This window comes from Oncorhynchus clarkii, chromosome 18 (genome assembly GCF_045791955.1).
Source record: "Oncorhynchus clarkii lewisi isolate Uvic-CL-2024 chromosome 18, UVic_Ocla_1.0, whole genome shotgun sequence".
Classification (NCBI taxonomy): Eukaryota; Metazoa; Chordata; class Actinopteri; order Salmoniformes; family Salmonidae; genus Oncorhynchus; species Oncorhynchus clarkii.
Genome location: NC_092164.1, coordinates 16492619 through 16518538, shown reverse-complemented (window position 1 = coordinate 16518538; position 25920 = coordinate 16492619). Strand labels below are relative to the sequence as shown.

At 45.2% G+C, this 25920-nt stretch overlaps 2 protein-coding genes across 2 annotated transcripts in view; one reads left to right on the top strand and one right to left on the bottom strand.

Annotated features, from left to right (window-relative positions):
• The window catches only part of LOC139373077 (glutamate receptor ionotropic, NMDA 3B-like), a 62825-nt gene extending 51331 nt beyond the window's left edge, over window positions 1–11494 (top strand). Inside the window, exons 15-18 of the mRNA XM_071113164.1 lie at window positions 5812–5976; window positions 6673–6740; window positions 9013–9254; window positions 9632–11494. Of these exons, the coding sequence (XP_070969265.1) occupies window positions 5812–5976; window positions 6673–6740; window positions 9013–9254; window positions 9632–10563 (1407 nt within the window). The 3' untranslated portion in view covers window positions 10564–11494. The remainder of the gene's footprint in view (window positions 1–5811; window positions 5977–6672; window positions 6741–9012; window positions 9255–9631) is intronic.
• A 3615-nt stretch (window positions 11495–15109) lies between these two features.
• On the bottom strand, window positions 15110–24375 carry LOC139373081 (phospholipid phosphatase-related protein type 3-like). The gene is made up of 11 exons (XM_071113167.1): window positions 23960–24375; window positions 23271–23377; window positions 22918–23103; window positions 22708–22816; window positions 18202–18397; window positions 17946–18003; window positions 17581–17754; window positions 17139–17351; window positions 16838–17064; window positions 16255–16747; window positions 15110–15883 (listed from the first exon to the last, which is right to left on the bottom strand). The coding sequence occupies exons 2-11, from the start codon at window positions 23352–23354 to the stop codon at window positions 15110–15112; spliced, it is 2514 nt and encodes an 837-aa protein (XP_070969268.1). The 5' UTR covers window positions 23355–23377; window positions 23960–24375.
• Window positions 24376–25920: the final 1545 nt, after the last annotated feature.

Below are 25920 nucleotides of genomic sequence, written 5' to 3'. Positions count from 1 at the left end.
TGTGTGTGTGTGTGTGTGTGTGTGTGTGTGTGTGTGTGTGTGTGTGTGTGTGTGTGTGTGTGTGTGTGTGTGTGTGTGTGTGATGGTGTTTACTACTACAGCCTCTCCCCAGAGAGAGGAAGGCTTAGGGCCATGAGAAACTCTCTGTATCAGAGGGATGATATTCTTCATATTTATGCAGAAGTTAGAATACATAGAGCAGACTTGAGGCAGTTCTACAGAATAACAACATGAGGCAGGACAGAAGTCCACGATCCAAGGTGTACCTCTGGGTCACATGGGGTGGCTCACATTGTGTCGTTCCAGGTGCTTCTAGGGGAAATAGACAGAGAAACGATGGCAGTGTTTTGCCTGATAAGTGTGCCTGTAGTTTCCCATAGAAACTGTGTGTGCGTGCGGCATGCATGAATGAGTGTGTGTGTGTGTGTATGTGTGTATTCGTTCTGGTCAGAAGACTTGTGTCCCTGTAGATCATGGGGATGGCAGAGAGAGAGGACATGGCCCTGTTTGAATACTTCCTACCTTCTTTAAAGGGGCAATCTGCAGTTGAAACTAAAACGAAGCGCTCTCCCCTGTTTCAGTAAAAAGCTGAGGGAAGGCTGGAGAAATCTAACCACTGTCTAATTCATAGACAGCGCTATGAATGCTAGGACTGACCATCCATGATATCAACATTTTTGAGGCTTTATAGTGTTTGTTTACTTTACTATGTTTACAAACATTGGAGTAAACAAGCTGGTATTTTACAGCCAGCAGCATACCACCCTACAGCATACCACCCTACAGCATACCACCCAGCATCTCACTGCTGGCTGGCTTCTGAAGGTAACCAGGGTCTGTCCCTCGATGGGAGACCAGATGTTGCTGGAAGAGGTGTTGGACGATCAGTAGGAGACACTCTTTCCTCTGGTCTAAAAATAATATCCCAATGCCCCAGGGCAGTGATTAGGGATATTGCCCTGTGTAGGGTGCTGTCTTTCGGAAGGGGTGTCCTGACTCTCTGTAGTCATTATAGATCCCATGATACTTATCATAAGAGTAGGGGTGTTAACCCCGGTGTCGTGTCTTTGGCTATGCCGGATTAAGTGATATGACATGCTATTCTATAAAATAATTTCTCCGTAATTAATATTACCTGATTGAGCTAATCATGTAAATGTAATTAACTAGAGAGTCGGTGCACCACAAAATAATATTTATAGAGCTGTTATCTTCCGAATAAAATCTTAAAGACCTAGTAATATTTTACATCAATAGCAGTCAATATTAATCGTCACCTTAATTCAGTCTCATCTGAAAGTTGTAAATTCTTGGTTATCTTCACGAACCCTGGCTAACAAGTTGAATCAGCAATACAAAATTGGGTTTAATTATTAATTTACTAAATATCTAACTAATCACCCAGATTTACACATACACATAATTAATCATAATTATTCATTACAAATTACGTCATAAAGGAAAACGTCCCTAGCGGGCGAAACAGAAATGACAGCTTGTTACGCAAAGGAAAAGGGCTGGGTTTGAGTGAAAGAGCAGGAAGATTGAGGAACAAAGAGCAAAGCTGTGCTATCGTAAATACAGAATCTTATGCATTCTAAATTACCGCCCATTTGGAAAAGGAAAATGCAATAAATATTTACTCTGAGCTGCGCTTCAGTAGGTTGGTGTCACGTTCTGACCATAGTTCTGTTATTTTATCTTTGTTTTAGTATGGTCAGGGCGTGAGTTGGGTGGGCAGTCTATGTTTGTTTTTCTATGTTGGTTTTTGAGTTTGGCCTAGTATGGTTCTCAATCAGGGACAGCTGTCAATTGTTGTCCCTGATTGAGAATCATACTTAGGTAGCCTGGGTTTCACTTTTGGGTTGTGGGTGTTTGTCTTCCGTGTCAGTGTTTGTCGCCACATGGGACTGTTTCGTTCATTTCACGTTTATTGTTTTGTATTTCGTAGTGTTCAGTTTATGTTTTAAAATAAACATTATGGACACTTACCACGCTGCGTTTTGGTCCTCCGATCCTTCTCGCTTCTCCTCCTCAGAAGAGGAGGACGAGATCCCTTACAGAAACACCCACCACAACCGGACCAAGCAGCGTGGTAACGGGCAGCAGCAGCGATCGCAGGACTCCTGGACTTGGGAGGAGATTCTGGACTGCAAGGGACCATGGGCACAGGCTGGAGAATATCGCCGCCCCAAGGCTGAGCTGGAGGCAGCGAAAGCCGAGAGGCAGTGGTATGAGGAGGCAGCACGGTGGCGCGGCTGGAAGCCCGAGAGGCAGCCCCAAAAATGTATTGGGAGGGGGCACACGGGGAGTGTGGCGAAGTCAGGTAGGAGACCTGCGCCAACTCCCGTGCTTACCGTGGAGAGAGAGAGCGTCGTACTGGTCAGGCACCGTGTTATGCGGTGGAGCGCACGGTGTCCCCAGTACGCGTGCTTAGCCCGATGCGCTACATCCCAGCTCCCTGTATCGGCCGGGCTAGAGTGGGCATCGAGCCAGGTGCCATGAAGCCGGCTCAGCGCATCTGGTCTCCAGTGCGTCTCCTCGGTCCGGTGTACATGGCACCAGCCTTACGCATGGTGTCCCCGGTTCACCAGCCCAGCCCAGTGCGTGCTATTCCACCTCGCCGCACTGGCCTGGCTACGGGGAGCATTCAACAAGGTAAGGTTGGCCAGGCTCGGTGCTCGAGACCTCCTGTGCGCCTTCACAGTCCGGTCTATCCGGTGCCACCTCCACATACCAGCCCTCCGGTGGCAGCCCCCCGCACCAGGCTGTCTCTCCGTCTTCTCCCTACAGGTCCTCCCGCCTGTCCAGTGCTGTCAGAGTCTCCCGTCTGTCCTGAGTTGCCAGAGTCTCCCGTCTGTCCTGAGCTGCCAGAGTCTCCCGTCTGTCCTGAGCTGCCAGAGTCTCCCGTCTGTCCTGAGCTGCCAGAGTCTCCCGTCTGTCCCGAGCTGCCAGAGTCTCCCGTCTGTCCTGAGCTGCCAGAGTCTCCCGTCTGTCCTGAGCTGCCAGAGTCTCCCGTCTGTCCTGAGCTGCCAGATTCTCCCGTCTGTCCTGAGCTGCCAGAGTCTCCCGTCTGTCCTGAGTTGCCAGAGTCTCCCATCTGTCCTGAGCTGCCAGAGCCGCCAGTCTGTCCTGAGCTGCCAGTCAGCCAGGAGCTGCCAGAGCCGTCAGTCAGCCAGGAGCTGCCAGAGCCGTCAGTCAGCCAGGAGCTGCCAGAGCCGTCAGTCAGCCAGGAGCTGCCAGAGCTGCCTGTCACGCCAGCGATGCCAGAATCGCCCTTCACTCCGGAGCTGCCGGAGTCTCCCGCCTGTCCGGCGCTGCCGGAATCTCCCGTCCGTCCGGCGCTGCCGGAATATCCCGTCCATTCGGGACCCGTGGACTGCGGACAGACACCCACCCAGACCCTCCCCTATAGGTTTAGGTTTTGCGGCCGGAGCCCGCACCTTTGGGGGGGTACTGTCACGTTCTGACCATAGTTCTGTTATTTTATCTTTGCTTTAGTATGGTCAGGGCGTGAGTTGGGTGGGCAGTCTATGTTTGTTTTTCTATGTTGGTTTTTGAGTTCGGCCTAGTATGGTTCTCAATCAGAGGCAGCTGTCAATTGTTGTCCATGATTGAGAATCATACTTAGGTAGCCAGGGTTTCACTTTTGGGTTGTGGGTGTTTGTCTTCCGTGTCAGTTTGTCTTCCGTGTCACACGGGACTGTTTCGTTCATTTCACGTTTATTGTTTTGTATTTCGTAGTGTTCAGTTTATGTTTTAAAATAAACCTTATGGACACTTACCACGCTGCGTTTTGGTCCTCCGATCCTTCTCGCTTCTCCTCCTCAGAAGAGGAGGACGAGATCCCTTACAGTTGGTGGTAGATGGAAGGCTGCGTTGCCAAACCGAGTCCTTTGTCCTTTGAAGAATGTCTCTGGTGGTCAATTGGATACGTTGTAGTAACGTCGTTGTGTGATAGACGGGATACTCTGTCTGTTCCTTCCTAACCCTCGTTTGCAGCGGCTGTTGCTAACTCAACGGCTAGGAGGTATCACTTCTGTAGTGAATAAGAGTTCAAAGTTCATACCATTCGCAACCAAAGCTCACGCTGATGTTGGCTTCATTCTGTTGTTATTATCTGAACCATTCTGACATAGGACCGTCATCCTCACATCCTCGCAACAGGAGGTTATATTGTCGTCAAGGCTTTATATAGGAAGGGAGAGGAGGGCGTGTTTGAGAAGTTTATAGCCCATGTCCCTTCACATGGGCGGGTCACTGATTGAGCAGAGCCCTCTTATGAAAACCCAAATCTCACATTTTAGAAGCTAAAATCACATTTCATCCCATCACAAATAATTTCATATTCAAACATTTAAATTGAACAACAAATCCATGTGAATCCGATAACTCTGATGTGTAGACTTTCCACTGTAGAATTTATGTTATCTTATCATTGATGAGAATGTCTCAGATGACAACCGAACTGACATCATATTCATTAGGTACCACCACATATGTTCAATTGGTCGGATTACCAGAATATAGTTCATTTCCCCCCACCTTCTGATGTTCCTAGAATCTCTATGTTAACCAAGGTTTTTGCAAATGTAACATCAGCAGGGTAGAGAGAGTTAAAAGGGGGGAAGAGGTATTTATGACTGTCATAAACCTACCCCCTGGCTAAATTCCCAATCAGGCCTTCATACCATCACGGCCACCTAATCATCCACAGTTTACAATTGGCTTATCATCCCCGTCCTCTCCCCTGTAACTATTCCCCAGGTCGCTGCTGTAAATGAGAATGTGTTCTCAGTCAACTTACCTGGTAAAATAAGGGTTAAATAAATAGTGTTTTGATGGGGTACGACAGTTGAACTAAGCTCATGAGGCATTAGGGGGGCAATCAATAGATACATATCATTCATTTATGTCCAAAATGTATGTAGCAACTGCAGATTGCCCCTTTAAGGTCATCACTTAAAACTTGAGAAACTGGCTCGAGTTTTACTCAGAGACAGTGTTGTGATGATGTCAGGTGACGGAGAAAGTGGAACTATTGGTTCACTCTGCCATCTAGAGGCCACTGTTGGAACCACAGTCAACCTCATACCTTACGGCAAAATGGGGACTGTGAAGAGACACAGACCATTTAATGCATTTTGTATTGTATTTTGCATTTTATTATGTATATGATGCATGATTGGGTTACGACTGTTATATGTGGTTGTCTCACTTGGCTATCTTAAGAGGAATGCACTAGCTGTGGGTCAGTCTGGATGGGAGCGTCTGCTGAATGACTAAATTGTAATGTAAATGTAGTGCTATGTATGTATATTTATGTATATTATCTATTTTATTTGTCAGCAGCAGCTAACTACAGAACCTAATAATAAATACTATCTTCCCTCTCTCTCTCTCCCTCTCTCTCCCCCTCTCTTTCTCTCTCTCTCTCTCTCCCTCTCTCTCCCCCTCTCTCTCTCTCTCTCCCTCTCTCTCCCTCTCTCTCTCTCTCTCTCTCTCTCTCCCTCTCTCTAACCCTCTCTTGCGCTATATATCTCTCTGTCCCTCTTTCTCTCTCCCTCTTTCTCTCTCTCTCGCTCTCTCACTCTCCCTCCCTCTCTCGCTCCCTCTCTCACACCCTCTCTTGCCCTCTATCTAACCCTCTCTTGCGCTATATATCTCTCTGTCCCTCTTTCTCTCTCCCTCTTTCTCTCTCCCTCTTTCTCTCTCTCTCGCTCTCTCACTCTCCCTCCCTCTCTCGCTCCCTCTCTCACACCCTCTCTTGCCCTCTATCTCTCCCTCTTTCTGACTCTCTCTGTCTCCCAGAATTTATCGATGGGGATAGATCATTTCTCAGGCCTGTTTGTGATGTTGTGTGTGGGGGTGGTTGGAGCCATCTTTACCTTGGCAGCTGAACACACCTTCTATCACCTAGCCCTGCCCCGGCTACGACGGTCACACACACTCACCTACTGGTTGCATACCAGCCAGGTATGTACGTACACACACACACACACACACACGCACACGCACACCCACACGCACACGCACGCACACACACACACACACACAAACACACACACACACACACACTCAATAACTAGATCTATAGCAAGCCACCAAGCTGTTAATATGATCTAAGATAATTAGAATTTCACACTTTTAAAAAGTTATTATCAAGGTGATCTTACCACTGTGATCTTAACAAGGTGATCTTAACACGGTGATCTTACCACTGTGATCTTAGCAAGGTGATCTTACCACTGTTATCTTAACAAGGTGATCTTAACATGGTGATCTTACCACTGTGATCTTAGCAAGGTGATCTTACCACTGTGATCTTACCATTGTGATCTTAACAAGGTGGTCTTACCACTGTGATCTTACCATTGTGATCTTAGTAAGGTGATCTTACCACTGTGATCTTACCATTGTGATCTTAACAAGGTGGTCTTACCACTGTGATCTTAACAAGGTGATCTTATCAAGGTGATCTTACCACTGTGATCTTAACAAGGTGATCTTATCAAGGTGATCTTACCACTGTTATCTTAACAAGGTGGTCTTACCACTGTGATCTTAACAAGGTGATCTTATCAAGGTGATCTTACCACTGTTATCTTAACAAGGTGATCTTTATTGAGTGAATGTTCTCTCATCTGTGTTGTATCATCTATCTGTTGACAGAAGATCCATCGAGCCCTGAACACCCCTTACGAGGACGTAGGGAAAGAGTTGATTGGCCTGGACCACAAGTAGAGAAACACTGATCAATACTATCTATATTAGAGTATAGGTTATCAATACTGTCCACGTTAGAGTATAGGTTATAAATACTGTCTACGTTAGAGTATAGGTTATCAATACTGTCTATATTAGAGTATAGGTTATCGATACTGTCTACATTAGAGTATAGGTTATTAATACTGTCTACATTAGAGTATAGGTTATCAATAATGTCCACGTTAGAGAAAAGGTTATCAATATTGTCTACATTAGAGTATAGGTTATCAATACTGTCTATGTTATAGTATAGGTTATCAATACTGTCTATGTTATAGTATAGGGTATCAATACTGTCCATATCACAGTATAGGCAATCAATACTATATATTGCTGTATAGGTTATCAATACTATCTATACTACAGTATAAGTTATCAATACTGTCTATGTTATAGTATAGGTTATCAATACTGTCTATATTATAGTATAGGTTATCAATACTGTCTATATTATAGTATAGGTTATCAATACTGTCTATATTATAGAATATGCTATCAATACTGTCTATATTATAGTATATGCTATCAATACTGTCTATATTATAGTATAGGTTATCAATACTGTCTATATTATAGTATAGGTTATCAATACTGTCTATATTATAGCATAGGTTATCAATACTGTCCACATTAGAGTATCGGTTATCAATACTGTCTATATTACAGTATAGGTTATCAACACTGTCTACATTAGAGTATCGGGTATCAATACTGTCTATATCACAGTATAGGCAATCAATACTATATATTGCTGTATAGGTTATCAATACTATCTATACTACAGTATAGGTTATCATTGCTATCTATTTTGCAGCATTAGGTTATCAAAACTATACTACAGTATAGGTAATCAATAATATCTAAATTACACTATAGGTTATCTATACTGTCTATAATACAGTGTAGTTTATCAATACTCTCTATATTACAGTATAGGTTATCAAAAATATGTATATCACATTATAGGTTATCAATAATATATATATATATATATATATATATATATTACGGTATAGATTATCAATACTATCTTTATTAGAGTATAGGTTATTAATACTGTCTATATTAGAGTATAGGTTATCAATACTGTCAATATTACAGTATAGGTTATCAATACTGTCAATATTACAGTATAGGTTATCAATACTATTTATATTACATTATAGGTTAGCAGTACTGTCTATATTACATTAAAGGTTATCAATACTGTCAAAATCACAGTATAGGTTATCAATACTATCTATATTACAGTATAGGTTATCAATGCTATCTATACTACAGTGAAGGTTATCAATACTGTCAAAATCACAGTATAGGTTATCAATACTATCTATATTACAGTATAGGTTATCAATGCTATCTATACTACAGTGAAGGTTATAACTACTCTCTATTTTACAGTATGGGTTATCAATACTGTTCATATTAGTGTATAGGTTATCAATACTGTCTACATTCGAGTATAGGTTATCAATACTATCTATATTGCTGTATAAGTTATCAACACTATCTATACTACAGTGTAGGTTATCATTGATATCTAAATTACCTTATAGGTTATCAATACTGTCTATATTACAGTATAGGCTTTCAAAACTATCTATATAGCAGTATAGGTTATCAATACTATCTATACTACAGTATAGGTTATCAATGCTATCTATTTTGCAGCATAGGTTATCAAAACTATCTATACTACAGTATAGGTAATCAATAATATCTAAATTACACTATAGTTTATCAACACTCTATATTACAGTATAGGTTATCAAAAATATTCATATTACATTATAGGTTATCAATAATATATATTACGGTATAGATTATCAATAATATCTATATTAGAGTATAGGTTATTAATACTGTCTATATTATAGTATAGGTTATCAATACTGGCAATATTACATTATAGGTTATCAATACTGTTCATATTACAGTATAGGTTATCGATACTGTCTACATTAGAGTATAGGTTATCAATACTATCTATTACAGTATAGGTTATCAAGACTGTCAAAATGACATTATAGGTTGTCAACACTGTCTATATTACAGTATGGGTTATCAATTCCATCTATACTACAGCATAGGTTATCAATACTCTCTATATTAGAGTATAGTTTATCAATACTATTTATATTACAGTATAGGTTAACAATATTGTCAATTTTACCTCTCTTTCTCTCTCTCACTCTTCCCCCCTCTCTCTCTCCCCTCTCTCCCCCCCATCTCTCTCTCCCCCAGTCCCTCCCCTTGTGTCTCTGACAGCTGCAGCCTCCACAGACACCAGCAGCCTCGCCCTCCTCCTCCCCCTTCTTCCCCCCTGCCTGCCCCCCCTCCTCCTCAGCCCTCCTCTCCTGCCCGGGACATCAAGGAGAACAAGAGGGTCCACTTTGATCTGGAGAGTCTACACAGCTACCGTCTACACACACACACCGCCTCGTTCTGGGGACGTCCTGGCATGGTGGGGCGACACGGCCTGGGAGGTACACACTCACTCTAACACACACATTTGTTTTACCGTCCTTGTGGGGACCAAAACATTTATTCCTATTCAAAATCCTATTTTCCCTAACCCCTAATCCTTAACCTTAACACCTAACCCTATCTCTTAACCCTAGTTCTAACCCTAAACCTAAGCACTAAGCCTAAAATACACATTTTCCCTGTGGGGATCAGCGAAATGTCCCCAGAATTGTCCTTGTTTTACTATCCTTTAGTAGAACTTCTGGGACCCACAAGGAATATAAAACCAAACCACACACACACTTTACATGCTTTATTTGAATCCACAAATCACATTCCCTTCAATGAGATTCAGAGAAGAGGTCACAAAGTTTCTGTCTTCCCCTGTCTGTTCCAGGGTGTCTGGGTGGTTTATCTCCTCCTCAGGTTAGCCTGCATGCTAACGGTGGGCCAGCATCGGCCCTGGCCTCCCCCGGCCTGGCCCTGCCTCCTCTGGGGAACCCAGGCAACCAGGCCTTCCTATGGGAGGGAGAGCTCCAGGAGGTCCAGGGGAGGATCGAGACGTTCACAGCCCAGCTAAGAGATGCCGTGACCAGGAGGGCCGAGATACAGACCTGCCTGGAGAACCATAAAATGAACCAGAGCACAGCTACTGCTGTCAAACTGGAGAAAGACAAGGTTGGCCAGTCACAAAGCCTGGAGAGAGTGAGAACCAACGCAGAGAAAGATAGAACCAAGGAAGAGAGAGAGGGGCTCAACCAGGAGAAAGGGAAGAGTGGCAGATCAAACCTCTGTAGCAGCCTGGACAGAGACAGAGACAGAGACAGGACAAGCAGGGACAGTTCCACTGTGAGACAAACAGCCAGACAGGACACAGACAGGGACAGACTGTTACACCAATCAGAAACTGAGAGAGACAGAGACGACCAATCAAAAAGCCTGGGCAGAAATGGGAGCAGACAATCACATGCCTCCAACATTCTGCAGACAGGGAGGAACAGCCAATCAGAAGCTCTGAACATCCTACAGAGGAGGAGAGAGATCCAATCAAAAACCTCTGCCAGCCTGGACAGAGGGACAACCAACCAATCAGGTGCTGTCAATACACTGCAGGGAGAAAGAACTGTCCAATCACGTAACTCCACCAGTCTGGAGAGAGGAAGAGCCAGGCAATCAGGTGCAGTGAAAGACCAGGAGAAGGGGAGAACTGTCCAAACACGGACAGGGGCTAGTCTGGACAGACTGAGAGCTATCCAATCCAGTGCCTGCACTGGGAATCTGGTTAGAGAACGTCCCGCCCCCGTGGACACCCAGAAGAGTTTGTGTTAGTTGTTTGATTGGTTATTTATTAGAACACAAAAGACCAATCAGAGGGCTGGAAAAGAATCTAACAGGTCCAAATGATTTACAAGGCAGCGGATGAAGTAAACAATATCAGAGTTTTAAAAAACAATGACAGAGATGTGGCACTGGTCCATTTGCCTCTGATGTCAACGGCTGCTGTCTGTTAACAAAATGTCTGATCTGAACTTTACCCATCTACTGTTTGTCTCCACTAGGTGTGTTTCCTTTTTGTTTCTAACTACTAATAGCTCTCGCTCTCTTCATCTCATACCCCTGGGTTGTGTTCACTAGGAACCAAACAGAAGCAAACAGAACAAAACGGGAAGGGACCGACCTGAATTTGTCCAATAGAATCTCTTGTTTTCGTTGCAGAAAGTTTTTTGTTTGGAGCAAACGGTTTCCGTTGCAATGGTTTGTGACTAATGTAGTCAGTTCTCAGTGGGTCATTCAAGGTACACATGGGGCTCCTAAATGTTCAATCAAATGCTATCTCCGCCCAACCGGGTAAGAATCGGCTATCCCAGAAGGCAAATTACACGTGTCCACTGTCATTTTCCTGACTGATCCTCTATAAGGACCTTGAGTTGGTTTGATACTATGCAGTTGAATTGGATTTACTTTAATGGAATTTGTATGTTGGATGTCATGGTGGTGTCAAATGTAACTATACAGTAACAATAGTCGAACCTGGAAGTGGATGAAAAAGGTGGACATGGAAAGAGAAAAGGCGGTTGTATTTCAGCCTATAGCAGGTGTTTTAGAAGAGATGCAGGTTGCTAGGTTACCTGTAGAGGACTGAGGAGTGTTGTAGATATGTTGTTCTGGTGTTGATGGGTCGTGTTCGGTGTCCCATTATGCTGCCTATAACAACAGCTATATGTCTCATTCTCACACACAACAGAATTATATCAGCATATTATTGGGACTCGTATCATGTTGTTGTATATCATTTCCATTTTTTAAAATTAAACATTTATATACTGGTTTTAATGGAACTAATTACCACAGACTGTAATGACAGTCTATACCACAAGGTGGTGCCTGGATCTCTCTCTCTCTCTCTCACACACACACACACACACACACACACAACCCATTCAACTAAGCAACTGAAACATTCTTTGATGGATGAGGAGGAATAGATTATTTCACGATCATAGTAGTAACAATTTTCATGCCATGCCTTTCCCACAATTCTGTGATATTTAGCAACACAGAGACCCCCCCCCCCCCCCAACACATACACACACTCACACATAAAGGTGTGCACACACACAGACACAATCACCCAGTTATAGTAATTCGCTGTGAAATTAAAAGAGAAACCTCTCATCGTTAATCCACCCAAAATCACACGCTCTGATTACATCATCCTAAAGAGCAATTAGAACACTGCTGCGCCTCACTCGTATGAATCAAAGCTCAGATTTATCTGAGTGTGTGTGTGTCACAGGGAACAAAATTAGGTCAGACAACAGTTGTATCTAAATGTATGGATGTTATACATCTGACATATTGACATATTTACTCAGGCATACAGAGCAGAGGTAGGGGAATATATACACACACACTTAGACACCCACATACTTACAAACACACACACACACACACACACACACACACACGGTCCCCATTCCTAGTGACCCTGGTCTGTTTGGTGAAGCCTGCAGGATATTTTAGGCTTAGTCACTCATGTTAGAACACACATATTAACCCACGCATCCTCAAATATATCTTTCTGCATCACTCTGTTGTTCTCTCTTCATCTCTCTCTCCATCTCCGTCTCTTCATATGTCTGTGAGAAGTGAGACAGTAAGAGATATGGACAGACAGTAGAGACAGTAAGGGATATGGACAGACAGTAGAGACAGTAAGGCATATGGACAGACAGAAGAGACAGTAAGGCATATGGACAGACAGTAGAGAGATATGGACAGACAGTAGAGAAAGAAATTAGGACAGACAGTAGAGACAGTAAGTGATATGGACAGACAGTAGAGAGAGATATGGACAGACAGTAGAGACAGTAAGTGATATGGACAGACAGTAGAGAGAGATATGGACAGACAGAGACAGTAAGCAATATGGACAGAGAGTAGAGAGAGATATGGACAGACAGTAGAGACAGTAAGTGATATGGACAGACAGTAGAGAGAGATATGGACAGACAGTAGAGACAGTAAGTGATATGGACAGACAGTAGAGAGAGATATGGACAGACAGTAGAGAGAGAGAGATATGGACAGACAGAGAGAAGGGTTTGAGACAGAGAGAAAGGATCGAGACAGACAGAGCAGAGGCCTTTGTGTTGTTCTGTTGAATCACTCCTCAAATGAAGGCCACTTCAGACCTCCGGATAGCTTCACACACACACACACACACACACACACACACACACACACACACACACACACACACACACACACACACACTGCTGCAGAGTGTGTGTGTGTGTGTGTAGAGGCCAGATGGTGAGGGCCCTAGGGATAGTCAACCAGGACTGACTCAGCCCTCAGCCCTCCTTCCCTCGCTCTCTCTCCTCTCTCTTTATCCTTCTCTTCCTCTCTATTTACCCCTTCCTTCTCTTTCTCGTCTCCCTGTCTCTCTCTCTCTCAGGAGTATAGATTTTATAAAGGAGTTAGCAGGGACTAACCAACAGTAGAATTCATTAAAGATATCTTATAACAACCCACATCCCGTGTGTGGGTGTGTAAATAGAGGATATTTTTCACTACTCCAGGGATAACAGCTGTATTCTTGACAACTAAAGACTCCTCCAACCTAATGTCTGTGCTTCAGCTCAGTGGGCTAACACGGTCTTGAGACACATAAACCACCAATGCCGGTCAGTCACACAAACTTCAATGAATTTGCAAATAGACGTTTAATTAGTCAAGGAGTTTATAACCATTACCTGGAAACACAAGTTTAAAAAAACAGTAGCCCATGAAAAAGGACAGTAATATAATATTAGTATTTACATTGGTAATAAAGACAAAAAGGTAAATAAATGACATCTCTGGAAAAGGCAGCATTTCTGTTTCTTAGAAGTCATAATACAAGTTCATAGAAACACAATGAAGTAGAATACACTCATTCACACACAGAAACACACATGCAAGACAGACACACCCTCACACACATACACATGCAGACTAACACCAGTATTCAACAGTTCTATTATCAAAAGAGGATATCCACTACAGAACAAGTCATTCTGCTACTAGGCAACCGATGCACACAGACCACCCCCACAAGTCTACACAGTCTTTAGTCACCATTTATCTTATTGTATTGTCAGTGGGGGTTTGATTAGCAACAAATGAGCTTAAAAATAATTTATATTATTGCATGTAATTGTATACAATTGGAGGTGATTGGTTGAGTCTGTCTGTGTGCGTTAGTGTGTGTGCGTTAGTGTGTGTGTGTGTGTGTGTGTGTGTGTGTGTGTGTGTGTGTGTGTGTGTGTGTGTGTGTAGCGCCACGGGTAGTAGGGGTACTACTAAAAATCTGAATTAAAAATAAAATCTAAAATCCTTCATTTTCAATTTTCCTAAAAGTAGTGCACTGTGTTAGCGGTCTGTAGCGCGGAACCCCACCAGCAAACTACTTCCCGCGGCTATGTGTGTCTGTGTGGATCTGTTCACGTTGTTAAGCCAAATGTTCCCTCCAGTCTTTGTCTCCTCCTCTTTGTTTACTGTAGTAATCCTCTCCAAGATGTTCACTTTCCTTCCTCCTTTTCCCCTCCTCTTCTTCGTCTCTACAGTAAGTCAGTGGAATGGAAACCTGAGAGAGATCCTATATACAGTATAGTATAGTATAGTATAGTATAGTACAGCTGGTGAGTATAGTCAGTAAACTGGAAAAGTATTCTAGTCAGATAGTAGTCGGTGGTAAACCAACTACTAGAGCTGCTATTGTTTCTGTTGTCTTTAGTGATCCAGTCTCCATGCTCCTGAAGACCTTCAGTCAGACACGCTCCACCTCCACTGTTAGACCTTGACTTAACAGTCCTCCCAAGTCTTACTCTGCAATGTCTTGTAGGTTTTGCTGTTATGTCATATCTTAACTTCTTTAAGTCATCTCATGTCCTTCTCCTACTCTGCAGTGTCTTGAAGATCAGCTATTTGTCTGTTTACATCTGGACCCTTTCTCAGTATTGAAGTAGTGTTCTGGATCATTGTGACTCCTCTACGCCAAGTTATAACCTCCATTATATTACAATTTAACTCCTAAGTCGTCTCATAACCTCCTCTCACTCATTTAAGTCATGTAGTAGTTCTCCTGACTGTTTGGTCTCCCCAAACTGTGTCACATTTAATAACTTCCCCTGACTGTTAGGGCTCCCCAAACGGCGTCACATTTAATTACGGCCCCTGACTGTATGGTTAACTAGTGGTACTACTGTCTATATTAACTGCTCTATGTCGTCTTATAACCTCTTGCTCTATAAATTCCCCTATGTTCTCTTCTGACCTCGTAGTCTGTTTTTAGTAGTGTTACTGTCTATTATAACTCCTCTATGTCGCGTTATAATCTCCTCTCCGTCTGCATGGTCTTGTAATAGACTTCTTGATCAGCGCGGCTGTGGGCTGAGACAGTGGGCCGGCGGGGGAGGGTCATAGAGCGGGGGAGGGGGGGGGAGTAACTGTCCAACAGCAGATCTGGGGGAGGAGGGGGAGGGAGGGGGGAGTAGAAGGGGGGAGGAGGGGGAGGGAGGGGGGAGTAGTAGGGGGGAGAAGGGGGAGGCAGGGGGGAGGAGGTGGGCTGAGGAGGCGGAGGTAGGGTGGAGGAAGAGAAGGGAGGGAGTGGAGAGGAGATGGGGTGAGGAGGGGGAGGCAGGGTGGAGGAATCGGTCTGGCTGGGAGAGGAGGAGCAGATAGAGTCTGATTTCACAGGAAGTGTTCGGTATTCCCGATATTCCGGTGCAGAGACTTTCTCCTGGCGCTGCAGCGCCCCCCTCTGGCCCTGCTCACCGACGCTCCCGCTGGTGGTGTTCCTCCGCTCCCAGGGGGTCCCGTTACCGGCAGCTGTTACTCTGGCCCCCAGGGTCCCGTTACTCCCGGTACTGACACTGCTAGACACCCTGACCACAGGGTGATGAGGGGCGTGAGCGTCGATGGTGACAATACTCCCGGTAACGCTCCCGGTAACACTCCCGGTGTGGCTGTCATGGTCAGAGGGGACCCGGTAGTACGGAGACTCAGAGCTTCCTGTTGAAGACCCTCCTCCACAGGAAGAGGCAGAGTCAGAGCCCTTGGCAGAGGAGCTGATTGGTCCGTGCTGCTTGGACATGGCAATGACCTATAGGATGAACAGTGGAGACAGTTAGCTAGCTACTTCATCTAGTTAGAATGTAAATCAACAGTTCATTTAGCTAGCTACTTCATCTAGTTAGAATGTAAATCAACAGTTCATTTAGCTAGTTTCTTCAGCTAGTTAGAATGTAAATCAACAGTTGATTTAGCTAGTTTCTTCAGCTAGTTAGAATGTAAATCAACAGTTGATTTAGCTAGTTTCTTCAGCTAGTTAGAATGTAAATCAACAGTTGATTTAGCTAGTTTCTTCAGCTAGTTAGAATGTAAATCAACAGTTGATTTAGCTAGTTTCTTCAGCTAGTTAGAATGTAAATCAACAGTTCATTTTAACTAACTCAGATTTGATATTTATCTCACCTGCGCCACTCGCGGCTGATTGGGCGGCTGATTGGGCAGCTGGTGGGGCACACGCGGAGTCGTCACAGGGATAGGCCCCTCCCTGACTCGTTCCCCTCCCTGGTTGAGTGACATCAACTTGGCACGCGTCACCGCGCTCTTAGGGGAGACAGGGGGAGGTAGAGAAGAGACAGAAGGAGGTAGAGGGGAGACCGTAGGAGGTAGAGGGGAGACAGTAGGAGGTAGAGGGGAGATAGTAGGGGGGTGTCTAATCCCCTCCTTAGGGATATGCACCAGTGGGGCTGGCGCTGGGGTAGCCATGGCAACGGCTCGATTGGCCGACTGTACCGTCGGATAGAGGGAGGGAGGATTCATCACCCCTGTCTCCCCTGCCTCGCCCCCTCCCCCTGCTCCTCCCTCTCCTCCGCCAGATGTGTCCGTCTCTCCCTCCTCCTCGCTCCGTCTCTCCGTAGAGCGCTGCTGTCTCCACTCCTGCACCAGCGGTGGTCGCAGCCTGACAGATCACACATGATATGTTTGACTTGATGATTAATACCAGGGTTGTATGACACACACCTACAACACACACTAGTCACAAACGTACCTTGGTTGTGACCTGCGGGGGTCGAAGGACAGGTGGAAGGTCATGTGACGCTGGTTGGAGGGGTCGTCTCCGGGGGGCGAGGTGCTGCTGCTGCCATTGGCGACGCGGGGTAAGGTATTGCTGAATGTTACCATGGTTTCCTTTCCCATGGGGCCGCGGGGTGCCAGGAGCTCCACGTCAGCACTGGCCCTCTTCAGAGATGCTACGCTGGCTTTCTCCCTACGAACCTACAGAACAACATAGTGTGGCTAACTACTAATACTAACCACGAATACACAACCTATCTCCCTTCATCTCTTACCTTGCAGCGCCCAGTGCCCAGTTCCTCCCTGCTGTCTGATGGTCTGGGTGTCTTGCTGCGGTACAGAGAGCCGTGCTGAGAAGCATGACCTCTCTGGGCTCTTCCCCTCACCACCACCTCCCTCTGCTGCTGGGGGGGGGGCGCAGCCCTCCGGACAGGCTGGGGGAGGCAGTCCTCCTCGGATGACCTGAAGTTACCTACTGCATACAGAGACTAGAGGGAGGGTACGGAGGGAGGGGAAGGAGATGTGGAGAGGGATAGAAGCGTGAAATTTGTTGAGACAGGTTTTCTAAAAAATAACTGTGAAATTCTCCCCCTGAGAACTCTTAAAAGATTATTAATTCCCATCTCTCTCTCTGTCTTTTTCTCAGTCTACCCCCCCCCCACACACACAAAGTCACCCCCCACCCACCCACACACACACACACACACACACACTCACCAGGTAGACTCCTATGCCAGCTCCTATGGCGTAGCCAACATAGACATCTCTGGGATGGCAGCGGTGTTGTGTGATCTGAGTCAGTCCGGCTATACCCGCAGCCAGACAGTATCCAAACACCAGCACCGGCTTCACCAGCTTAGTACTACTGCTGATCACACTGTTCAAATACATCTACACACACACACACACACACACACACACATACATACAAAGTTAGAACTATTGCGGATGGCATTGTTTCCAATTTTAACTTCAAATGCATCTTCATAAAGTCAGACAGACAGACAGGCAGACAGACAGGCAGACAGACAGACAGGCAGGCAGGCAGGCAGACAGACAAGTTAGTAGCTGTCAATGCTTACAGAGATGTAGACAGCAGCAAAGCCAGAGAGCGTTGCATGCTGGGACGGAAATGTTTTCCTGAAGAGAAGGAGAGAGAGAGTAAGAATCAGGGAGCGAGAGGGAGATGTGATGCAGAGAGAGAGAAAGAGAGGTGGAAGTTTTATTAAAGCTGGAGAACACAAAGAGAGTGTGTGTGTGTGTGTGTGTGTGTGTGTGTGTGTGTGTGTGTGTGTGTGTGTGTGTGTGTGTGTGTGTGTGTGTGTGTGTGTGTGTTACCTGGCTGACAGGATGGCATACATATCTTTCCCAGAGCAGATGTCCTGTGTGATGTAATTGTTCTGGTCACATGATATCCCAGGCAGCGTGTAATTGGGCTGACAGACAGTCAGGAAGAAAGGGGTGGGATAACCAGTAGCCAACTGGATGATGTCTGTCATTAGGGCTGTTGCCAGGAGACCAAACACATGAACACCTGGGGGAGAAGGAGGAGGAGAGAGAGGGGGGAGACAGGGAGAAGGGAGAAGGGATGGAAAAGGACGGAGAGGGGGAGGGAGGAGCATGCACCAGGTAAGAGTTATCTGAAAAATCTGAAGACATCTCGCCTGTCCTCATTCCCTCTACATCTCTCTGTCCCCTGTCCTCATTCCCTCTACATCTCTCTGTCCCCTGTCCTCATTCCCTCTACATCTCTCTCTCCCCCATCCTCATTCCCTCTACATCTCTCTCTCCCCCGTCCTCATTCCCTCTACATCTCTCTCTCCCCTGTCCTCATTCCCTCTACATCTCTCTCTCCCCCGTCCTCATTCCCTCTACATCTCTCTCTCCCCTGTCCTCATTCCCTCTACATCTCTCTCTCCCCCGTCCTCATTCCCTCTACATCTCTCTCTCCCCCGTCCTCATTCCCTCTACATCTCTCTCTCCCCCGTCCTCATTCCCTCTACATCTCTCTCCCCCCGTCCTCATTCCCTCTACATCTCTCTCTCCCCTGTCCTCATTCCCTCTACATCTCTCTGTCCCCTGTCCTCATTCCCTCTACATCTCTCTCTCCCCCGTCCTCATTCCCTTTACATCTCTCTCTCCCCTGTCCTCATTCCCTCTACATCTCTCTCTCCCCCGTCCTCATTCCCTCTACATCTCTCTCTCCCCTGTCCTCATTCCCTCTACATCTCTCTCTCCCCTGTCCTCATTCCCTCTACATCTCTCTCTCCCCCGTCCTCATTCCCTCTACATCTCTCTGTCCCCTGTCCTCATTCCCACTACATCTCTCTCTCCTGTCCTCATTCCCTCTTACATCTCTCTCTCCCCTGTTCTCAACTTCTTGCTTTAACTGGAACAGGCCTGAAGTATATTCTCTCCCTAGGCTATCATTACTCTCTGAAGTAGATTCTCTCCCTAGGCTATCATTACTCTCTGAAGTATATTCTCTCCCTAGGCTATCATTACTCTCTGAAGTAGATTCTCTCCCTAGGCTATCATTACTCTCTGAAGTAGATTCTCTACCTAGGCTATCATTACTCCCTGAAGTAGATTCTCTCCCTAGACTATCATTACTCTCTGAAGTAGATTATCTCCCTAGACTATCATTACTCTCTGAAGTAGATTATCTCCCTAGACTATCATTACTCTCTGAAGTAGATTCTCTCCCTAGGCTATCATTACTCCCTGGAGTAGATTCTCTCCCTAGACTATCATTACACTCTGAAGTAGATTCTCTCCCTAGGCTATCATTACTCTCTGAAGTAGATTCTCTCCCTAGGCTATCAATACTCTCTGAAGTAGATTCTCTCCCTAGGCTATCATTACTCCCTGAAGTAGATTCTCTCCCTAGGCTATCATTACTCTCTGAAGTAGATTCTCTCCCTAGGCTATCAATACTCTCTGAAGTATATTCTCTCCCTAGGCTATCATTACTCCCTGAAGTAGATTATCTCCCTAGACTATCATTACTCCCTGAAGTAGATTCTCGCCCTAGACTATCATTACTCTCTGAAGTAGATTCTCTCCCTAGACTATCATTACTCCCTGGAGTAGATTCTCTCCCTAGACTATCATTACTCTCTGATGTAGATTCTCTCCCTAGGCTATCATTACTCCCTGAAGTAGATTCTCTCCATAGGCTATCATTACTCACTGAAGTAGATTCTCTCCCTAGGCTATCATTACTCTCTGAAGTAGATTCTCTCCCTAGGCTATCATTACTCTCTGAAGTAGATTCTCTCCCTAGGCTATCATTACTCTCTGAAGTAGATTCTCTCCCTAGGCTATCATTACTCTCTGAAGTAGATTCTCTCCCTAGGCTATCATTACTCTCTGAAGTAGATTCTCTCCCTAGGCTATCATTATTCTCTGAAGTAGATTCTCTCCCTAGGCTATCATTACTCTGTGAGGTAGATTCTCTCCCTAGACTATCATTACTCTGTGAGGTAGATTCTCTCCCTAGGCTATCATTACTCTGTGAGGTAGATTCTCTCCCTAGGCTATCATTACTCTGTGAGGTAGATTCTCTCCCTAGACTATCATTACTCTGTGAGGTAGATTCTCTCCCTAGGCTATCATTACTCTGTGAGGTAGATTATCTCCCTAGGCTGTTATTACTCTCTGAAGTAGATTCTCTCCCTAGGCTATCATTACTCTGTGAGGTAGATTATCTCCCTAGACTATCATTACTCTCTGAAGTAGATTCTCTCCCTAGGCTATCATTACTCCCTGGAGTAGATTCTCTCCCTAGACTATCATTACACTCTGAAGTAGATTCTCTCCCTAGGCTATCATTACTCTCTGAAGTAGATTCTCTCCCTAGGCTATCAATACTCTCTGAAGTAGATTCTCTCCCTAGGCTATCATTACTCCCTGAAGTAGATTCTCTCCCTAGGCTATCATTACTCTCTGAAGTAGATTCTCTCCCTAGGCTATCAATACTCTCTGAAGTATATTCTCTCCCTAGGCTATCATTACTCCCTGAAGTAGATTATCTCCCTAGACTATCATTACTCCCTGAAGTAGATTCTCGCCCTAGACTATCATTACTCTCTGAAGTAGATTCTCTCCCTAGACTATCATTACTCCCTGGAGTAGATTCTCTCCCTAGACTATCATTACTCTCTGATGTAGATTCTCTCCCTAGGCTATCATTACTCCCTGAAGTAGATTCTCTCCATAGGCTATCATTACTCACTGAAGTAGATTCTCTCCCTAGGCTATCATTACTCTCTGAAGTAGATTCTCTCCCTAGGCTATCATTACTCTCTGAAGTAGATTCTCTCCCTAGGCTATCATTACTCTCTGAAGTAGATTCTCTCCCTAGGCTATCATTACTCTCTGAAGTAGATTCTCTCCCTAGGCTATCATTACTCTCTGAAGTAGATTCTCTCCCTAGGCTATCATTATTCTCTGAAGTAGATTCTCTCCCTAGGCTATCATTACTCTGTGAGGTAGATTATCTCCCTAGACTATCATTACTCTGTGAGGTAGATTCTCTCCCTAGGCTATCATTACTCTGTGAGGTAGATTCTCTCCCTAGGCTATCATTACTCTGTGAGGTAGATTCTCTCCCTAGACTATCATTACTCTGTGAGGTAGATTCTCTCCCTAGGCTATCATTACTCTGTGAGGTAGATTATCTCCCTAGGCTGTTATTACTCTCTGAAGTAGATTCTCTCCCTAGGCTATCATTACTCTGTGAGGTAGATTCTCTCCCTAGGCTATCATTACTCTGTGAGGTAGATTCTCTCCCTAGACTATCATTACTCCCTGGAGTAGATTCTCTCCCTAGGCTATCATTACTCCCTGAAGTAGATTATCTCCCTAGGCTATCATTACTCTCTGAAGTAGATTCTCTCCCTAGACTATCATTACTCCCTGAAGTAGATTATCTCTCTAGACTATCATTACTCCCTGAAGTAGATTATCTCCCTAGGCTATCATTACTCTGTGAGGTAGATTCTCTCCCTAGGCTATCATTACTCTGTGAGGTAGATTCTCTCCCTAGGCTATCATTACTCTCTGATGTAGATTCTCTCCCTAGGCTATCATTATTCTCTGAAGTAGATTCTCTCCCTAGGCTATCATTACTCTGTGAGGTAGATTCTCTCCCTAGACTATCATTACTCTGTGAGGTAGATTCTCTCCCTAGGCTATCATTACTCTGTGAGGTAGATTCTCTCCCTAGGCTATCATTACTCTGTGAGGTAGATTCTCTCCCTAGACTATCATTACTCTGTGAGGTAGATTCTCTCCCTAGGCTATCATTACTCTGTGAGGTAGATTATCTCCCTAGGCTGTTATTACTCTCTGAAGTAGATTCTCTCCCTAGGCTATCATTACTCTGTGAGGTAGATTCTCTCCCTAGGCTATCATTACTCTGTGAGGTAGATTCTCTCCCTAGACTATCATTACTCCCTGGAGTAGATTCTCTCCCTAGGCTATCATTACTCCCTGAAGTAGATTATCTCCCTAGGCTATCATTACTCTCTGAAGTAGATTCTCTCCCTAGACTATCATTACTCCCTGAAGTAGATTATCTCTCTAGACTATCATTACTCCCTGAAGTAGATTATCTCCCTAGGCTATCATTACTCTGTGAGGTAGATTCTCTCCCTAGGCTATCATTACTCTGTGAGGTAGATTCTCTCCCTAGGCTATCATTACTCTCTTATGTAGATTATCTCCCTAGGCTATCATTACTCTGTGAAGTAGATTCTCTCCCTAGGCTATCATTACTCTGTGAGGTGTGCACCTGTCCACTCCCCCTCGAGGATTCAAGCGTAAATAACAGGTACGTACCAACAAAGCGAACAGTCCTCCGTAGGAAGGAGTTGAAGTTACACCCATCAGCTTTACTCTGTTTGACTCTGGACTGGTAACAATACACCAGCCCTTCACCCAGCATGATCTACTCACACACACACACAATTAGTCATGCACCCTGATGCTGATAGGCTGTTTATTGATCCGAATCTATTGATTCTAGGTTCCGACGGTGTGTGTACTAACCGAGGCAGCCGGTCCTGCGAAGGCCAGGCTCAGTAACATCAGCAGAGGGATCAGTTCATCTCCTGTCTCCAGGTAGGGTAACGACAGGTCCCGGTCATAGCAATGGAACCCAGGGGTCGCCGGGGACAACAGGTCTGTCAACTCCATGAAGTAGAGAGAGACAAGGGAGGAGAGGACGATGGGGAGCTAGACAGAAAGAGAGAGACAGACACAGAGAGCAAGAGAGAGAGAGAAAGAAAGGGAGAGAGAAAGGGAGAGAGGTAAGAGGGAGATATTGTCTTACTAACAGACATAGTGAGTGGTATACATTAAATGCAGTTATATTGGACACACATGTATGCACATCCACACACCTCTATGAAGTAGAAGCATGGTAGAAGTGTCATGCTGTCTTTGGGAGGTTTCTTCTTGGTCTTGGCTTTTGGTGACGACATCATCCTGGTGTTGGTCCAATCAGAGTCTAGGAACAGACAGAAGGGGAGGGGTTAGTCATCACACTGGTGGCGTTCCAGGAGGCATACATTACCAAGGCGTTGTTGCACAGTATCAGCTTGTTAAGTCATATTCTGCTACTACTTCCACATGGGCAAACATCTGCTTGGTCTCAGACTGGTCCTTTGCAGCAAACCTAAGCTAATAGTAAATAGCTGTTGTGTTGGTCCCTCAACTCCAAATGAACAGAACATCAGCACACACATGCAAGCCTCAATGGTGTGCTATCTCTGTTTCCCACATCTCTCTCTCTTTGTTCTCTCTAACTCGCTGTCTAAATTCAGGACAATGGAGTGGACACAGGACAGCGCCATAGTTACAGTAACTCAGAAATAAGCAGGGAGTTGAGACACACAGCTCCCTCCTTTTGCCCGGAGTTATTCTACTGTAACTATGGCGCTGTCCACTGCATGGTCCTGAACTCAGAGAGAGAGAAAACCTCTCCTGATTTATAACCATTGATTCTCACAGACACTAGAGTCAGACTCACCCCGCCTTGCCTCTCCTCCACACACACACACACACACACACAGAGAGAGTGCTGAATTACCTCTGTCCCGCGGGTTGTGTGTGTTAGCAGAGGCCCGTCTTGCCCTCCCCCCTCGCCGAGGTCTTGCGTGCTGCTCCAGTTTTCCGTTCAAACGTTAATCCATCTTCACGCGCTGCCAGTTGTTTTACGCCCCCAAAACACACATACACACACATCAGGTTGTTTAGGTTGGTCAGATTCTCCACGGATAGAGAACACGAGAGAATTATAAAGGGAGAATGATAGATGGGTAAGACGAAAGGGAAAAGTCCGATATTCGATATTTCTCCGTTATTTTCCTTCTGATCGCGCGTGTGTGAATAAACTCCGAGGTTTCACGTGCCTTCTACCGGTTCACCCCAGTCCCAGTCAGCCAGGCTATGTTTGAACAGCCCACACAAACTCAAACAGCGCTCAGAAACGTACGGATATCTCACTTGAAGAACCGCCGCTCACAGAGAGCCTCGCGCACACAAAGGCATGGGGGGCGCGAGAGGGCGGGGGGAGACGAGGGGAGGAGACCGACTGTTCCTTCACACATACACAAACGCCCCTCCTCTCACCACTCCAAATTCCTAATGGTAGGCTACCACCACCATAAAGCTGGGCAAAACAAAGCGATGGATTTTGGTGTGTGTTTGGGTATGCGCGTGCATGAGTGAAAGCATGTGTGTCTGTTTGATTCTGAGCGTTTCTTCGAATATATTCCCCTTTTAGAACATTCTATTTTAAATGTAAAGGCTATTCATTTTAGGCAAAAATATTCTGATCCCCCCATCTCTCTTCCTCTTTTCGTCTCCTCTTTCCTCTTTTTTTATTGTGGGTAGACCTAGTCCAGTAGGGTGGGGTGGGGTTGGGTTGGGTTGGGTTCTGACCACGTGACTGACCCGTGACTGCTGCTGCGGTGTGTATTTGCGTCTCTTCATTCAACAGACGTGCACGCGCGCGCTCACACATCTTCTGCTTCTGACCTGTCTGATTTACCTTGACATGTACACATTCAAACCTTTCTCCCACGGTTATAAATACACACACACACACCATGAAACACACACCCACCCTTTTCTCCTGGACTGGTCACAGCTGAGTGGCTAATAAACTAATCACTCACTCACACACAAATACATATAAAGACTCCAACCTATCAGCACTAGCCTACAGACAACAGAGAAGACTCCAACCTATCAGCACTAGCCTACAGACAATAGAGAAGACTCCAACCTATCAGCACTAGCCTACAGACAATAGAGAAGACCCCAAACTATCAGCACTAGCCTGCAGACAACAGAGAAGACTCCAACCTACCAGCACTACTCTACAGACAACAGAGAAGACTCCAACCTACCAGCACTACTCTACAGACAATAGAGAAGTCTCCAACCTATCAGCACTAGCCTACAGACAACAGAGAAGACTCCAACCTACCAGCACTACTCTACAGACAATAGAGAAGTCTCCAACCTATCAGCACTAGCCTACAGACAACAGAGAAGACTCCAACCTACCAGCACTACTCTACAGACAATAGAGAAGACTCCAACCTACCAGCACTACTCTACAGACAATAGAGAAGACTCCAACCTACCAGCACTACTCTACAGACAACAGAGAAGACTCCAACCTACCAGCACTACTCTACAGACAATAGAGAAGTCTCCAACCTATCAGCACTAGCCTACAGACAACAGAGAAGACTCCAACCTACCAGCACTACTCTACAGACAATAGAGAAGACTCCAACCTACCAGCACTAGCCTGCAGACAACAGAGAAAACTCCAACCTACCAGCACTAAATATATGATTCTACCTCTACCTGTATTTTCTGTAAATCCAACCTGGTCACCAGAAATACCACAGCAATCAGTAGCTCTATTGATATCTTCTGCCTGTACATGTGGTAGGGCTACTTTTCATTTGTTTCTGTTTACATAAATAAATACAGAAGTAAATGAATGAAATATGTTTAGAGCGCATGGGTCTG